The sequence below is a fragment of the Bactrocera oleae genome, chromosome 5, assembly GCF_042242935.1.
Source record: "Bactrocera oleae isolate idBacOlea1 chromosome 5, idBacOlea1, whole genome shotgun sequence".
In the NCBI taxonomy this organism is placed as follows: Eukaryota; Metazoa; Arthropoda; class Insecta; order Diptera; family Tephritidae; genus Bactrocera; species Bactrocera oleae.
The window spans coordinates 606,506-624,928 of NC_091539.1; the positions used below are offsets into that span (position 1 = coordinate 606,506).

The 18,423-nt window shown below is 35.7% G+C and overlaps 1 protein-coding gene across 29 annotated transcripts in view; it reads right to left on the reverse strand.

Moving 5' to 3' along the window:
• trol (terribly reduced optic lobes) overlaps nucleotides 1-18,423 on the reverse strand; it is a 146,918-nt gene that overhangs the window by 73,563 nt on the left and 54,932 nt on the right. For 24 of the 29 annotated variants that reach the window (XM_070110115.1, XM_070110118.1, XM_070110121.1 and 21 more), the window contains 2 exons: nucleotides 16,924-17,289; nucleotides 16,140-16,262 (listed from right to left, as the gene is read on the reverse strand). In XM_070110115.1, the coding sequence (XP_069966216.1) occupies nucleotides 16,140-16,262; nucleotides 16,924-17,289 (489 nt within the window). Of the gene's footprint in view, nucleotides 1-1,330; nucleotides 1,755-12,297; nucleotides 12,474-16,139; nucleotides 16,263-16,923; nucleotides 17,290-18,423 lie in introns of those variants that run through there. The other 5 variants (XM_070110141.1, XM_070110139.1, XM_070110140.1 and 2 more) reach the window with 5 other exon arrangements.

Genomic DNA, 18,423 nt, shown 5'->3' on the forward strand with positions numbered 1-18,423 from the left:
TTATAATTACATAAATTAATTAATTAAATTTAATTAATTAAAAATTTATTTAAATAAAATTAAAAAAAAAATGTATTATAATTAAAAATATAATTTTCATTGATTAGAAATGACTTCTAAAAAGCAGTAAGAGTTAAGTGTTGATTTAAATGACCTAAAATGTAATAATTATAATAAATAAAAATGTATTAAAATTAAACAAAATAAATTATTTAAATTTATTAGAAATAAATTATGAAAAACAGTAAAAGTTAAGTGTTGATATAAAAAAAAACAAAAAAATTTTAAATTATAATAATTGAAAATTTATTTAAATTTAATTTTAAAAAATAAAAAAAAAAATATAATTTAAATTTATTAGAAATAAAAGAAACAAGTTTTTATTAAAAAAAAGTAAAAGTTTAGTACTGATTTAAAAAACCAAAAATTTTTAATTATAATAGTTGAAACTTAATTTAAATTAAATTTAAAAAAAATTAAGTATAATTAAAAATTATAATTTAAATTTATTAGAAATGAAATATAAAAACTAATATGAGTTTGTCTTGATTAGAGAACAAAACATTTTTTAATTATAATTTTTGAAAATTAATTAAAATAAATTAAAAAAAAAAAATTATGCAAAAGGAAATAGAATTTAAATTTATTAGAAATAAAAGAAAAAAGTTTTTATTAAAAAAAAAAGTAAAAGTTTAGTACTGATTTAAAAAACCAAAAATTTTTCATTATAATAATTGAAAATTAATTACAATTAAATAAAATAATAATAATTTTAATTATTAAATTTATTACATATGAAATCTAAAAAATTAAGCGGAATAAAAAAAGAACGAAAAAAATATAATAACAAGTGCATTTATGAAATCAGGCAAAGAACAGCTAAGCATTGAAAATTAAAAATTGTTATTAAATTTTTTTTATTTAAAGCACAAAAATCCAGTACCAGTGTCGAACTGTTGCCCTGCCTACTGCAGCGCCACAAATAGCAGTGCTACAGCGGCACTTGATTGAAATTTATTGCAGCAATCACGTACTTATGTTGCAATGAACACGCCAACAACAATTTCAGCCGTAAGAAATAAAAAATTTAGCGCAATTAAAGCGCTTGTATTATTGCAAGCGCTGATTGAAGGAGGCATGTTGCAGTTGCAACCACAGCAACGTTGCCGACAAACGCCAACACGCATGCGTACGCGGCAGTTGCTGGCGCCGCAACAATTTTGTTCAAGGTTGATGGCACTTTAAATTGATTTAGACAAATTGAAAACTTAACTACACAAACAAACAGTGAAATAGGCACAAAGGTGAGCGCGCGCGCATATATACTTACCATAAGAAGAGTAGCCGCGCGCGGCACTCGTGGGCAATGCGTCGCACAGCGCTGCTAGCAACAGCGGCAGCAACACCAAACGCAGTGGCAAGCGGCGCCGTCGCGGCCGCGTTGAATGCAATCTAGTGGGCGCGCACGCAGTGGGCGTGGCCATGCTGTTGCAAGAACCGTTGCTGGTGGGATCGGTGTGTGTGTTATTGGGGTCTGGCCACCCCATTTTCGACTACTTCTAGTCGCACTGTTTACGTTAAAACTGCGTACGTGTGCGTGTGCGTGCGCTTAACTATGGCAGTATTAACACGTAGCTGCAGTTTTTGTTGTAGTTGTAGTTATTTTAAACACTTCAATTTTGTGGCACGTTCAAAACGCGAGCACTAAATGCCACAACATTAATGACAATGGCAGCATATAAATGTGCACGATGCTGCATGCAAAAAGAGAGAGAGAGAGAGAAAGAGAGTGTAAGGGAGGGTACGAACGAGCGCGTGGTCGGCGAAGGGCGCAGTGTAAATTTATTTGTTGCTCATAATTAATTGCGAGAAAATGCAGAAATTCAGGCGGTTGCACTCAAGTTTAGCTCTTAATGTGTTGCATGCTTCATTATCCCGGCAGGATGCGCGCAAGGACACGCGCTCTTTGGTATTTACTAAAATGATAATTTCTTTTTCTGGGTTGTCCGGTTTGTGGGCGTGCTGGTCATAAAAATTCACAGCGTGCGCTCGGTGTTGCTGATTTTGCTTTGAACATTTTATGTTACGGATGTGGCAAAGTGGCGAGTGGCAATGAATGTGAAATCAGTTGACTGTGTCTTAAGTGCTTGAAAAGGCGAGAAATCGCCGCAAGGACAACGCCGCAGGGCATGCTGTGAGCACATATTCGTAACACCGGATGTGTTCTTGCCACACATACACATTTGTGGCAAATTCAATACTTCCGTTGCGGGTGTGACCTTTGACTGGTTTCCGCTATCCATTGCTGTCAACGAGTTGGTCAAATTAAGTATACAACACACATACACATATTCAAGGGCGCATCACACATACATACAGCGTTACACAAATATACAAATAAATTCATTTTCTTCTCCCCCGCTAGCCATACACTCAAACTCGCATTCGCCTTTTTGTTGCATTCAATTGCTCATTTGTTTTACACAACAGCAGCAACAACAAGCCAGCTTTTTGCGTCATTTGCGGTTGCAGCAGCGCAAACCCACATCTCCAGCGTCTCGCAGGTTGTCGCGCACACACAAATCCATATAAAAGTATGTGTTTGTGTGGGTGTATGTGTGTGTGGCAAGCAACACAGAGTTGTATGTGGCTTGCCCCTTTGAGCATATTAACAACTCTAATGTGTTTTCTGTTGTCATTTGTTGCCTCCTGCTGGCTGTTCGTCTGCTTTTCACTACGCTGCCTTCCCTGTCCTCCCAAGCGATTCTTTCACTTTTCCCATTATGTTATTATTATTGTTGTTGTTGTGACTGAGTGCTCGTCAGGCGTTTTATTGCGACATTTGCAACACTCATTTACATGACAATATTTTTTAAAGATCGCGACGGCATTCGGTGCTGCGGCAATAATCACAGCAACAGCAATAATGAAGAGAAAACATACAGGCGCGTGCACATTGTTATGATTTTCATATTCAGATGCAAATTTTGCAGAGAGAAAAATTATGTCGAAAAGCGCGACGCACTTGTGGGAATATTCGGATTTCGCTTATTTTTTAATTGTTGTTGTTTTTGTGCTTTTTCTTTTGATGTGCATGATAACTCGAGCAAAAGTCAAAAGCACATAATTATCGGCAAATTGAAAGTGAAACGAAAGGCTAAATGAGCGGAATAAGCAGACACAGCACAATTATGAGTTGGTGGTCTTATTTGAAAACAAAAACGGATTTTTCTCAATTTTTTTTCAATTTGAAAAATTTCTTATTTGGGAAATTTTAAAATTTAAACCGAAGCAGAATTTAAATTTCCAGTTTTTCGTATTTTTTTTGAAACTTTAATATGCTGATATCTCGTAAACAATGAAGAAAAGAAGAAACATTTTTATTTCTCACTTTAACAAATGCTTCAAAATTATTAATAAATAAATTAGTTCAAGAAATATGCGATTTAAACAAAACTAAAAAGTTTTAAATTAAAATTTATTGATTTATAAAAGTAGTCTACAGTTTTTAATTATTAAAATAATATAACTGGTATTAAAGTTGCATAAATTATAAATTAATTAATTTATCAAATTTCTCAAAATTATTAATTTTTTAAATTATTTTCACTACTATTCAAATTAAACAAAATGAAAATATTTTAATTTATTTATTTATCAAATTACTCAAAATTATTAATTAATAAAACTAATTTAATTGATATTCAAATAAAAAAATTTTAAAATTTTAATTTATTTATTTATCGATGACACAAAATTATTAATTAATAAAATTAAAATTAAATTTAATTAACTTTAAGAGTTTAAATTAATTTATTTATCAAATGTCTCAAAATTATTAATTAATGAAATTAAAATTAAATTTAATTAACTTTACGAATTTAAATTTATTTATTTATTAAATGTCTCAAAATAATTAATTAATGAAATTAATTTAATTAATATTAAGAATTTAAATTTATTTATTTATCGAATCACTAAAAATTATTAATTATTTAAATTATTTTCATTTCATATTCAAATTAAACAAAATTAAAAAAATTAACTTAATTTAATTGCAATTAATTAAAATTTGTTTATTCGAAAACTTTTAAATTTTTTCGAATATTATTATGTTTTCTGAAATTTTTCATAAATTATACTCCTATAGCTCATATCTCATATCTCACCAAACATTCGACTCAAATCACTTGTAAAAAAAACTTGACCATTGTGAGTTCCTCAAAGTTGCAACAGTAATCGCAGCGCTTTGTGCTTGCAACATGCATTACTTAAGCTAACAGTACTTGCCCCAATAGCGTTTTATAGCGCTTAACTGTGCTTTAGACTACCTTTAGACGCGCGTCATTAATTTTAATGAATAACTTGTTAACATTAACAGACGATAAATGAATGGAAATAAGAAATTAAATAAAAAAATCTAGTCAACCCAGCAGGCTGCAACCTATAAAAGCAACAAAATGCGCCAGCAGCTGCAACATGCTCATTAAGATGCATGCAACAGCAAAGTGTTTACAGAGAATTACAGAAAACTGTGCGCCGCGCCTAAAAGCACACTTTCCCAAATGCAGACAAGTCAAAAAATTCTAAAGAACTGCGCCTCAATGCGTGTGAGCGTGTGTGGGTATGTGAGTTAAAAAATTTGATTTTCCTTTCAATATTCAAAAGCCGCCTTGCAACACGCGCATTTCGCTATTGGCACAAATAAATTATGCGTAAGTTGTAGCAAACACACAGAAGCAGTTGGTGCTCAGCTGGCCCCTAATACGCCACATACATATGTATGCTTATGCGCTGAATAATGCATTACTTTGTTGCAATTTGTGGCATTTTTTCATTTCGATTTTTAAAGAGTAATTGGAATTTTAGTTGCAATTAAAAATGCAGGCATTTTGCCAGCTACAAACGACTACAACAACAATGCACACGTCGACTAGCCGTCAAGCGACGTTTTATTTTACAATAAATAGCGGTAAAAAAGAAAAAGGAAATAAGAATAAAGGCAATTTTAAAAAAGGAAATAAAGGCAATTTGAAAAGCTGCAACTTGTAGTGGTATCTTTGTTTTCATTGTAGCAAGGTGACTACATAGCAGTTGAGTTCGCTTGCTGTAAAAAAGCTCACCAGCTGCGTCTAAACGTCACTATTTAAGTCTACCTGCCTTACAAAACGATTAGTGAGGTTAGATTGAAAGCATTCTAATGAGCGCCGCAAAGTGTTGCGAAAAAGGGAGACTACCGCAAAAATATTAGGTCATCTCAGGCTCGTTGTATTGACAATGAAGCAGCAACCAACAACTGTTTACTTGCGCTTTTTCAGAGCTTTTTTAGAACAAATTAGACTTGGAATACGTCATAATTAATAAGTTTAATTATTTATTTAATATATATATGTATATATACTACAGGAATGAAATTCAAAGACCGACTGTAAAGTCGCAGCCGTTTATGCAGCCTTTAAGCGCACTTTCAAATATTTTTGCCTGTGTTTTGAAGCTCAGCAGTTGTGAGTAGGTCAAGCGCTACTATACTCCCTATTCCCTATAAATGCTTTTGTACCACTTGCTTGAGTTTCTGGAATGTCTGCAGCTTATAATTAGTAAGGTGGCGCGAAAAAAATTTTTTTTGCTTAGCCTGAGGGAAAAATTTGTATATAATAAAAAGAGACAATTTTTGAAAAAAAAACTTTTCTTAACAGCTAGAGGCGGTCCACTCACTTTTAAAGTAAATTTCGAGTTTTTTTTTCGCTCCACCCTAACTATTAGCCTATAACTGGGTTATTGTAAATATTGCAAAATATTTTAAGTAGTTTAAAGAATATTGCAATTTTCAATGCTTAAGTGGGAGCACTTGGCCGCCACATATGCTGGCACATACTGCCTGCCATTTGCCATTTGCATTTGTCTGAACTTTGCCAAAAAATTTTCGCATACGCAAACACGTATTTCTTTTGTGGTATATGATATTATGCAATAACGGTATTTATTAATAGCGCACAAATTATGATGTCATATACTTGGCCGCAATTATCGGCGTTGAAAGTAAAAGGCAAAGAAATTTGGTCAAGCGCGTTGCTAATTGCAAGCAAATATATGTATTTGTGGAAAACTGATTTTCAAAAATATTTTGCAACTAATTTTACATGTTTAGTTGTAAGTAAAATATTGCATGTGCATTGGAAACGAGATTTTTTCGACTTTAGCTGCCAAATACGCGCCCGCCGCTCAACCGTGTCGCACAATTCGCACTCTAGCTAAGCTTGTGTATGCTATGGCCTGCGCTTTTGTAGCAAAAATCGCTTGCTTAGTCAAGTTCAAGTGCATTTGTGGCATAAATTTAAATAAATAAATAACAACTCAATTAAATACGCCATGCCGGTGGTTTGCCGCACCACTGCTGGTGAAATAACAGCCAGCGCGCCTATGTATTTGCAAATGTGAGTACATAGAAACCGTATCGCCAAACAAATATGTGGCTGCATAAGCAGATTTACCCACAATTCAATGCATAGTTGTGTGTATGTGTGCATGTGCGCTTGTGCACTGCCGAAAACAGCGCAGTAGTCATTTTACAGCGCTTACGTAGCCCATCCGCTCGCCAAGCCGTCTGTATGCATATGTGCACCGCATAGAACATGTGATCGTAGCGCGCGCAACTAAAGCAAGTATTTCGGTTTATGGGTGCAGCTGTGGCGGTGCATGGTTTCGCAGCCGGCCGGCGATGCAACACCCACACTGGCAATGCGCACTCGTGCAAACGCTGGCCGTTTTAGCGAGCGTTGGATGACGTTACCCCCGTAAAATTCGGACTTTATTGCAGTATTTGCTTTAATTATCTCACTGTTGTTATTGTGTTTGTTCATGTCTACATAAAATTCGTGTACATTTTGCAAAGCAAGTGAATAGCGTATAGATACATGCATATATGTTTAATTGAATGTTTAACTAAGAGCGCGCAAGGAAGGAAGCTGAAAGAATATTTTTTGCCTGATGCCTTGTCTGCTACCCTACATTTTTTGTGTTTGTGTTTTCAAAACCTTTACCGCGCTGAGTGCACAAAATTTCACTGACTATTTCCTCAGTTCACAACACGGCTCTGGTTCTTACACGCTAACGGCCGCCCAACTCCAATTACAGCGCGCTGCCTCGCGCAAAAACAATAGCCGCGCTTCAACAGCTGTACACAAGAAGCGCTGCTGTCAGCAGAAAATAACAGTCTAAAGCAAACTGAAGAATGCATAATGAAGAAGTACAAATGCGCGAATGTGAGAGAATAAATATGCAACACTTATGTGTGAGTAGAAAACAAAATTCAAAAAAAAAAAACACTCAAACGCGAAAACAGATAGCGTCTACAGCGCCAAATCGCTTGCTTGGTGTTTCTGTCATTATGCCACGTCCAGGATATGCTAATGCAAGTTGTTGAAACATTTCCCACGAATGCAAAAAATCGCTGAAGAATTTATGAAATCAATGTGTATTATTGCCGCTAATCGGCAGCAAATTGCAGCATTTTTCTTGCAACATATGTAAATGCTTGTTGAAAGATCGCCGAAATTGCGACAAGCAAGCGGCATTTTAACGTGCCTGCAGCGCAGCAGTGTTTGTATGTGTGCAGACGACACAATCAGCTGCTACCGCGTGCAGGCAGGCAGGCATTATTGCCGCACGAACGTTGATTTCATCATGCAACAGGCACAACAAGCAAGTGGGAGCAACAGCAGCAACAAATCGCGCTTGTTCGCCTTGTTGCCACATTGTTTAATATGCTTTGACAGTCGCTTCGTTTGCCTGCCACATTTACATTGCATTGTCACTTAATAGCAAGCGCTACAAGCGCACACACACATGTGCACAGTGTCAAGATCATATTGTCGCCACGGCACGCTAGGCGCGCTATTGCTGCCGCAGCGCACCATTAGATATTTTTGGCCGCTCAGCATGAATTTTTATCGCTTTTGGCAGCATATTACAGCGCATGCAGCAAATGGCTGGCGCATAGCCGCCTGATCGCGTACACGGCGGCGCGATTTATTGTGTTGCGTGCAACAATGTTTGATGTCTAATTTTATATGTTTTGAAGCAAATTTCCAGCTACCAAATTTGTTTTCCCTCCGTAATTTTCAAATTATTTTACTTTTTCGGTGCTTTTCGGTAATTTCGCTGCAGCGGCGTAGCAAGTGTAGGTGCAACACGTTTGTTGCTGACTCGCAGGCGGTTAAGGGGCGGCATAATTTGATTGGTTACCGACAGTGATTAATAGTATTTGATTAATGACAAGGTAAATGGGTGCTTAGCTCGAGCTGTTGGAAAAATAGATTTGCTGGCGGAGAATTTTAAATTTTAAATTGATTGAAAAAGGCGGCGAAGTAAATTTTGGGGAGAAGACAATTTTTTGGAATTTCGAAAACACCTGCATTTCTAATGTGAGCCAAAAAATTAGTGCTTGGACACGTTTTAATAGCTGTGTATTTCTAGCTGGAAAAATCGCTAACGGTTGCGCTACGAAAATGTAAACTCTTTTAGGCACACTTTGCAGAGTAATAATAATAATACAAGTAGAGATCACAACACTAATTGTACTGCAGTAATTAGTTCAAAATGTTTATAAATAATTACAGAAGAAATTAAAAAAAAAATAATTGCAAACAAATAATTTTCTTAAATTATATAATAAAAATATTTAATTAAAGGCATACTCTCATCGATTTTTTTTGAAATTAAATATTAAATAACTAAATTTAAAAAAATTTAAAATTTTTTTTTATAATTTCAGAGGTTTTAAAAAATAAAAATTAATTATAAAAATAATTCAAATATAAAATTTGTTAAAATAAAAATTAATTACAAAAATTTTAAAAATTTACAATTCGTAAAATCACTTTTTTGACAAGAAAAAAAATTATTTACAACTATAATTTACCGCACGCTAAGTTTTACATATGCAAATATTCAGCAATTTTATCGTCATTAGAAATTGCTAATTTCAAAAGACATGCATAACAAAAACAGAAATTCAGTCATAAATTACATTTTCTTGGCAGTAAATCAAGTAATAGTTGCACTTCATAATTTTTAAATTTCTGGTCGATATCTCAAAAACTGAGCGACTAGTTCGCATACATATATACAGATAGACGCACGGAGAGATGGAAAGGCAGACGGACATAGCTAAATCAACACAGCTCGCCACGCTGTTCATTATATATTTATAATATAATTGTAGCGTCTCCGACGTTTCTTTTTGTGTATTAGAAACTTTGTGACAAACTTAGTATACCCTGTGCAGGGTATAATAATTACAACAGAAAATAAGCAAACGCGACAGCCAAGAACCCGCGGTCCAGAGAAATTTTGAAAACAAATTATGTAATTCCGAAAATAAAACAATGTCAGCGCTCTTCATGCGCCACAAATAAAATGGGGGAGGGAGTCACAGCTGCAGCGCCTTATTTATGCAACGCAAATAAACATAATTTCTGCTCACACACACACACACATGGAAAATGTTTACTTCAACTTTGAATGAAATAAAATTGCTTGCAACACGGCAGCGCGGCTATGCGCTTTACGAGCAAGTGTGCATTCGGACGCCACAAACGCTTCAGCGCATCACTGTCATTTGCCTTCGATTTTGATTAGCTGTTCGATTGGTGTTCAGTGTCCATTTGTGGCGCAATAAATTTGGTTTAGTGGCACCCTTTTTACGGCTGCACTATTAGCGCGCTGCTGAAGTTGCCACTTTATGATTTTAGCGTCAAAGCGCTAAACTGTGAAGTGATCACGCCGTTGATGGACGGATGGGAGCTGAGTGCATTTTCAACAATTTAGCTGCTAGCGTCTACATGCGCGTGTGTGTTGGTGTGGCAATTGGAATGGCTTGAAAATGTTACCTAAAATGTGGCAAATGTGTTTGCTCTTCAATTTCACGATTATGGACGGATTAATAGCAGCATTTGTAGCGTTTAGCTGAAGCCAGTGAAGAAAGCTATAACATTGCGTACAACAAATGAATGCCTGCGTTACGTTGCTGAAGGTGTAAAAGGTATTTATGAGCGCAGCGTGTTAAACTTATACCAAATTCCAGCTACTAAAATTAATAGCGAGAGTTCCAACGTCAAACAAATGATAGTGACAAGAAGTTTTACGCTCACATTAAAGCCAAAAAGTATGCTCAAAGCACACGAGAATTCTGCAACTTTGCTATAAACATATTACTAGTTTTTGAAAGAGCTCTGGCAACTCAGAATGATAGAATGGTTAGACTTTATAAAAAAATTAGTAAAAATAAAAAAAAATCTAATATTTTAGTATAATATTTTTCTATGTCTTAGAGCCGAAATATTTGACGAAAAGTACTATATAAACAGCTCGCAACTAAAGCAGTTAAAGTCGAAAAAAAATCTCAAAATTCACGTCAAAACTTTATTGCTATACTTTTCATATTCATATGCGTATTGCCGAATTTTTTTATCAAATTGTAAACTAAAATTTATAAGCAGATTATAATACTTTAAGAAAATAATTCATTTACTGTTTTCGGGCATTTAAGGGGTTACATAAGTTTCGTCGAGCAATAAACGCACTATTTTCAATCTTTTTTTTTTCATAAAAAAAATGAAATTTTTTATTTAAACTTTCTATTATTCCAAAAACATATATTTGAAAAAGATTTTGTGAAATTTACGACGCCATTTCCGGCAGTCCCTTGGAAACAATTTTTTTTTCAAGCCGTGAAACCCATAAAACCCTTCTATTTCCAGTATTATAGGACCGTTGCAAAAATTTGAAATTGAAAATCAAAAATTGATTTATAATAAATCTGCAAAAATTATAAAATCCTTATAAATTAAAAAAAATCCCATTGCTAAAATTTTAAATGGAAACCCAAAAATTGATTTTTTAATAAATTTGAAAAAATTAAAAAAACCTTATAAATTTATAAAAAAAAAATCCCATTGCAAAAAATTTAAGTGGAAAATCAAAAATTGATTTTTTATTAAACTTGAAAAAATTAAAAAAAGCTTTTAAATTTATTTAAAAAAAAATCAACACAAAGTTGGCGCAATAAAAATTTTAATTGGAACTAAAATTATTTTAAATATTATATTTATTTAAAGATAAAATTATACTGCAGGTAAGTTATCGAATTAGTATTTTTAAATTTTAAGCTTTAATTTATCGAAGAAAATTTTGATGTAAAAAATAATTCAAAACGAAGCATTGGATTTGCTTTAGAAGGCAACTCAGAAAACAAAGAAAGCGAATTATTAATATTTAAATTTTTTTTTTGTGTTGTAACAACGATATGTCCAAAACTTTTATAACTGTTGAAAAAAAAAATTTCAAAATAGAGAGCGAGCGGACAGAAATTGATTAATATTAAAATGTATTTTTTTTATAGTTTTTTTAACAAAGTTATGTTCCAAACAATTATAACATTTGAAAAAAAAAATTAATATATAGATTGTCTTAAAAATGTTTCACATATTAAGAAAAGCATATAATTTAAATTTTTTTTTATTATGCAGCTTTCTTTGCAGCAGAAAGCTAAAAGCACATAAAAAGTTATTTTAAAAAGTTCAAATAAGAAAATATATATGTATATAATAATATTTAAAAAAAATAGCGTTAAAATTTCACCTATAAAGTGCAAATGGTGCCGGCAGCTGTGTTGCACAGCCACAGAAAAGCCTAAACGCAGAGCACATTAAAATTAATATCATTCACAGCACATAAATTAGCAAAAGGACTTTAAATTGCGTACGATCTAGAAATTACCGACATTTAACTCAACTACACGCCCACACACGGCCACACCCCTCTGAGTAAACTATTTAAATTGTATTTTATTTTTAAACGTAAAAGAAAAGAGCGTCTGCCACACACGCTCCTACACCTGTATATACGTATGTATAATGAAGCACACAAACACTTGCAACACTTGAGTGCAACAGCGCTGTCACGGCAGCAAGCGACGTTAAATTCAAATTCGCATTTCCTCGCATTTAAGGACAATGCAACGCTTTCATTTATTATTTCTCATGGCGTTGCAAGCAGTTTGATTGAGTAAAAGTGCTTAATGTTCTCTTGGGCAATCACAAAAGTACGTTTCGCTCGCTTCCAAGTCCTTTTGTGCAGTCCAGCAGCAATACGCCGGAAACACGAGTGTTCGCCTGTCATTTAGTGAGCGTCACTGAAAAGCGTTTTGAATTGGTTTTGCATTAGCTGTCGCATGAATTTGTTTTTACGCCCGCTGCCTTGCGATTGTTTTAAAAATTAAATGTAAGCAAACACTACCGCAGCACTGCGTTTCTAAACCTTTTATTTTTTTCTAGTACGTTAGTATTTTTGGTTTATGTTTTGAAACACACGCGTCAACCACTCTAAAGAGTTTCCTTTGCTTTTATAGAAAGTAGTCAGAATAGCCGACACCAAAGTGTTTTCAGCGCACAAAGCTTTCGCACGAGCTCACGTCTGCAGTTGGACTGAAGTATTTGAAATTTCCACGTCGTTACGAGGCGTTCGTGTTGATCCGGAAAAGTCAACGCTGTGCAACGACTGCGACGCCAGCACCAACCGCGCAGCAAGCCGAACGAAATCGTAGCGCAGCAACAAGGCACACACAGCACGACACGCGGCAATGAAACGCGTCACACTAGAGCGCGCCCAAGCACTCGTGGCGAGCCGAAGCGCATTAGTGTTGACAGCCGAAGCCAGCGCTTTACAATTGTTTGCGGCTGTTTGCTGAAGCAGTGGCAGCAGCGTGAGTGCTGTTGGTGGCTGGCTGCGGCGACTGCGACGTTGACCTTTACAGCGACTTAACAGCCAACACAACAGCGCTGTTAAGCGTGCGCGCCTGCAACGCCGGAAGTGGTAGCAGTGTTGCCGGCTGAAGGCCGCCCGCCAACTGCACGCTGACTGCGACGCGCTGCGTAGTTCGATGTAAACAAAACAAACGCCATTTAGCGCAAAGTTACCAGCACGTGCTGCATGCCACACAGGTGTACAGCGTTGTGAACGGCGGCCAACTGGTGAGCGCAAAACAACTGTTGCATGAACGCGTGAACGTTAGCAAGCAATATGCGTAGGCAAATAGCTCAAGTTAACTGTAAGAATATAATTGCGGTAAAAAAAGTGCTTGCAACACTAAAAATTATGCTGCTGCATTACCCTGTTGCGGCAGCTGCCAATAATACACAAATTTATTGCGCGTAATTGCCGCGCATGAAATGCATTAAGTTCAAGCATAGCGTTAAATGCGCGCCCAGTGTTGGAAAGCGAAGAAAATGTGTATTTTTTAATTTCGCTTTTAATGCCACAAAATCAGCAAAAACTAATACAAACAACGAAAGTACGCAAAATCAATTAGAATTCGCTATAATGCAGTAATAAATTCGCATTTATTGTTGCAAGTGGCAAGTGCTTTTTGCCACTTCATAGAAATACGTTCGATGAGAATTTTGTTTGCACTTCGCGCTAAAAAAGCGTGTGTTGGAATTTCGCAAATATATCCATTGCGGATTTGTGCACTTGCCACAAAATTTATTACATATGTTGCACATTTATATTCACCGCACAAATGTGTGCTGCTTGTAAATACGCACACCCTCAACGAGCACACGTATGTGTGCATGTTTTTGCGCTGTGTTTGTGTCAATTTGTCCGCCGGGAGTGTTTGGCTTTAGCGCGCAAAAAGGAGGCAAGATGATTTCGTGTCTAGCGAAAGTGTAAATTTGTTGTCTAAAATTGTGCTGCAACGAAAATTTAATCAAAACAAAATACTTTAGTGCAATAAAGTTGTAATGCGCAGTTGTTAACAAAATTGTTGAAAAGCGCTAAAAAAACCGACAAAAAAAATTGACTTGCTGCCGCATAAATTTAAATGCTTATGGATGAGGGTAAACAAATGAACGCAAATTTTAATGAAACGCACATCCAAGCGTTGTGTACGTAATTCTGTTTAGAGCAGTTAGGGTAACTGCAAACGGTTCGAGAATACTCGTAAGAGCACAACCACTAATTGGTAAGGCGCTAATGGAAAGCCGACGTTCAAGTCTGCTTTTCATCATAATCGCAGCTTCTTGTCTACATCATAAGATTGGGTAACCAAAGATCACCACGCGACTATTTTGTGCATTACCGCTATAATAAATATCTGAGCTTGCGGCAACACCAAAAAAAGAAAGAGTCGATATTGAGTAGTCTATTATTATAATTTCTCAGCAAATGCGACTCAAATGTAAGCACGCTTAGTCGTAGCTGCAACCGCGCAGCTTCTAGCATAGTTGACTCTAAAGCAAGACACGAAGTCTTGTGCCTTGAGCGGTGTCAAAGCTGCAAGCAATAACAGCTTTTTTGCTGACGTCACTTTAGCGTTCGTTAGTTATGTTTCAATTTTGCCATGGCATGTGTATTTTAAGCATAACAATGCGTTCTTTGCGACTTTGGCATGCTGCATTCAGCATTTAAGTCCTGTCACACATACAGTTTTAATCAACTCACACTTTTGCTTAGTACTTTCAACAACTTTTTTGACATAGACGCTTTCGTAGTTAGATAAATCTAGAGAAAAGTTTACAAATCCACCCACAGCGCCAGCAACGCTCGCTCGCAACAAATGAAAGTGAGTGTCAACAAACAAGAGCACTCAATTCAGCAGCCAAGTGTAAAACAACAAAGCACACTGCTAACAACACGCCCACACACATGATGCACAAACACCACGGCTGGCGCTTAATCCTGCTCACAGTGGGCGATTGCGACACCAAGCCGGGCAGCATGCTGCCGCTGCAACCTCGGTGTGTAGTGCGTAATTTTAAGCTGCCACAAATTGTTTTCAGCAGCACAAAACGCTGCATATAGGTTGTCATGTTAGTTGCCTTTGTTGCTGTTGCAGCTGTGTGTGCACAATTATTTATGATTCGGTGTTACACTTTTTCCAGTGCAGCAATTTATTTGCGCTTTTTTCAGCAATTCATTTAAATGAAAACTTGCTCGTATTGCATATTGCGCTCGCTTTGTGTTTGTGTATTTCAAAAATAGGTTTTCGGAATGTATCGTAATATAACGTTATATAATATAACAGTTTGCTTAGCGAATTGTGTAATTTATTGATTGTTATACAAAAAGCATGTGTGATTTGGCATACATTGGACACAGTTTGGCGCGAGCAGCAGCTCGTTAGAAATATTTTGGGGAAATGTAAAGTCCACAAATGTCGAAAGAATTTTGTGTTTCGCAATAGCTAATTTCGCAAATCACTTACGTAAAGTTTATAAGGAATGTGTGCGCAAAGTCAATAAATAATTTCTTCATTGGAAAATTATATATGCTAATAAACTGAATAAATATTTTAATTATTTTACCGAGTGAAAATTTGCAGGTTTTTTTTTAAACTTGAGACTCTATTAGAATTTTAGTTTTTTAGTTTAGTTTTCTTTCCTTACAGATTATAGAAGAAATATCAGTATGAAAATACATACAATATATGTAGAAGAACTTATTAAAACAACGTTTCAAAGTGTTTGGTTATGTGTTGAAAAATTTATCAAATAACCTTAAAATATAAAAAATGGTTTAAACAAGAAAAAACATTAACTTCGGTTGTACCGTAGCTGTAATACCCTTCACAAATACAAAGGTTCCTTGCAAGTACTTCATTTCGATCGTTCAGTTTGTATGGCAACTATATGCTATAGTGACCCGAACTAAACAATTTTTTCGTATAATACATTGTTGCCCTAAGCAGTAACTCATGCCGAATTTCGTGAAAATACCTCGTCAAATGAAAGAGTTTTCCATACAAGCACTTGTTTCCGATCGTTCAGTTTGTATGACAGCTATATGCTATAGTGATCTGATATCGGTCATTCCAACAAATGAGCAGCTTATTAGTTAGAAAAGGACAGCTGTAAAATTTCAGATCGATAGCTTAAAAACTGAGGAACTAGTGCGCGTATATACAGATAGACAGAGATGGCTAAATCAACTCAACTTATCATGCTGATCATTTATGTATATATTTTATGGGGGGGATCTCCGTCGTTTCCTTCTGGATGTTACAAACTTCGTGACAAACTTAATATACCCTGTTCAGCATATAAAAATAAAGCCACAAATTGTAATGTATCGCCACTTACCTTCGGTGTTAGACACTGGACAGTCCAGCTCGTCGGTGGCGTCAACGCACTCCTCCCTGCCATTGCACCTATACTCCAACGGTATACATTGACCGTCGCATTTGAACTCGTCATCGGAACACACTGCAAGCATTCGTTAAAGTAACGATTAGCATACGAATTTCTTTATTAGTAGGCATGGTTAATAGGTAGTTTCATTCATGATGTTATTAGAGCACGATTTCTTCAGTTAAACTGAGATGGAAATATACAACTGAGTAAACAATTTTGATGAGAAAAAAATTAACTAAATTACTTGAAAATATTTACAGTAAAAAATTAATAGTTACTTGATAATAAAATAATAAAAATTTTCAATGGTTAGTAGTTATTTCTGCAAATGTCTAAACTTTCACGAAATATAAATATACAACAGTATATTTGTCGCTTAGGCATAAATGTTTTTGCAAACATTTCAAAACGGCTAATTTTGAAAATGTTACTGCTTAAGTTTTCAAATTTACCATTGAGGTCAATATTCACTTGGCAACCCTAGAGCGGCTTGCTGCAGCTACTAGGCACAAACACAGATGAGCTTGAGTAATATTTTACATATAAATGGTGTGTGTAAGGGGTTGGGAACACATAAGGTATGTCTTAGGTTTTGGTTAGGAAGGAGTGGGTTTGTTCTTATATATACAGCTATATATGTATATTGCGGGATATATTAAGGTGGGTTTTTGGAATACATTTAATTTGGAGTCTGATTGAATGCGCTGATGTGACGTCACACTAAACACTATACCATGTTCATAGCCTCCATCATCTTCGCCTTTACCAGCCACATTCTCATCGCCGCCCCCAACATTGCCCTCTTGGTCATCAAATCCTCCGGATATAAAGCCACAATCTTTTTCGTCCTCACCGTCGGGACAGTCTTCGCGTTCGTCACAGCGTTGTTCGTCGCAGATGCGGTAACCAGATTTTTGGCAAGTAAATGTGGCATCGCCGCGGCAACCGGCGGCCGTAAAGACTGTCGAACGATCGGTTGAAATGCCATCATCATCACCGGAACCCTCGTCGAAGATGGGATTACGTATCGGCTCGTCGGTTTCGGACACTTCAGCCGCTTCTGTTGGCGATTCGGGTTCATCGGGTTCTTCGTAGGGGTCTATATTTATCAAATCGAAATAGTAATATGGTAATAAAACATTTGAAACCTTTCAATTAACCGACTTGTGTCGGTACACGCTGTAAATGGCGCGAAGCGTACAAAGAGCGTGCGAGCACAGTGAAAGAGAGGACACACAAATAAGTACAGAAACAGGAAACACATCACAGGGACATACGTAAATTGACCCAACACATAAGGGTGAAGCGGCAGTAAGCGCTAGGACCGTGGAAAACATATGGAGAGGGTAAAATATAAACACAAACACACAGATATGGCTTAGTTATAAAAGACACAAGGATCACGAGGTGATGTAGAAGCTCTTGCATGAGTACGCAACATGAGACTGGAGCTATATGGCTGTCTGACGAATGAGCAGGAGAAAATGGAAAATGATCAATGCGTTTGCCGGGTGAGAGAACAGAAAGTGATAAATGTGAAATATGAAAGAGCACAGGGTGTGCAATGTGAAAAATAATACGCAACTTTCATGTAAACCACTTTGTAGGAATTTAAAGCGCGCTAATAATGATTTTTATTTTGAAAAGTCTTACGAAAAGTAAATTAATGAAACTCGTTTAAAACCAGCTTTTTTAGCTATAAAATTATGGAATGGAAATACGAAAGCATTGAAATGTTACACAATATGGTTTAATGTGGACAAATGTTAGAAGAAAATGAACGTATAATGAAAGAAATACAACAAGTAAACAACAAAGCAATAATTTGTAATACCCAATGTGAAAAGAATCAAGATAAAATCAGTAGTAATATAAATTTCCCGTTAGATATTATAGTTATTTTAGTTTTATGACTTGTAGGTTAGTTATCTCTGAAACTAAGGTTAGGCTTGGTCTAATATTGAAATCTTTGCATTACAGCCAGCAGCACCAAGCTGGAGAGCAAGAGAGGAAGAAAAAGTGAGAAATACAACCGAAGCTGACTACGACTAAGCACCCGAAAGCGCATTTTTATAATTCGCTTAGTAAGCCACGCCAATATATTGGCATTTACTTATTAGTTAACCGTTAGTTAAGAATTAGTTTGTCAGTAGTTAGATACGACTAAGCGTCTAAGATTAGTTGTTGTGAGCAGTGTTAATTAAGCATTTTGTACAGCCACATTGCAGTCAGT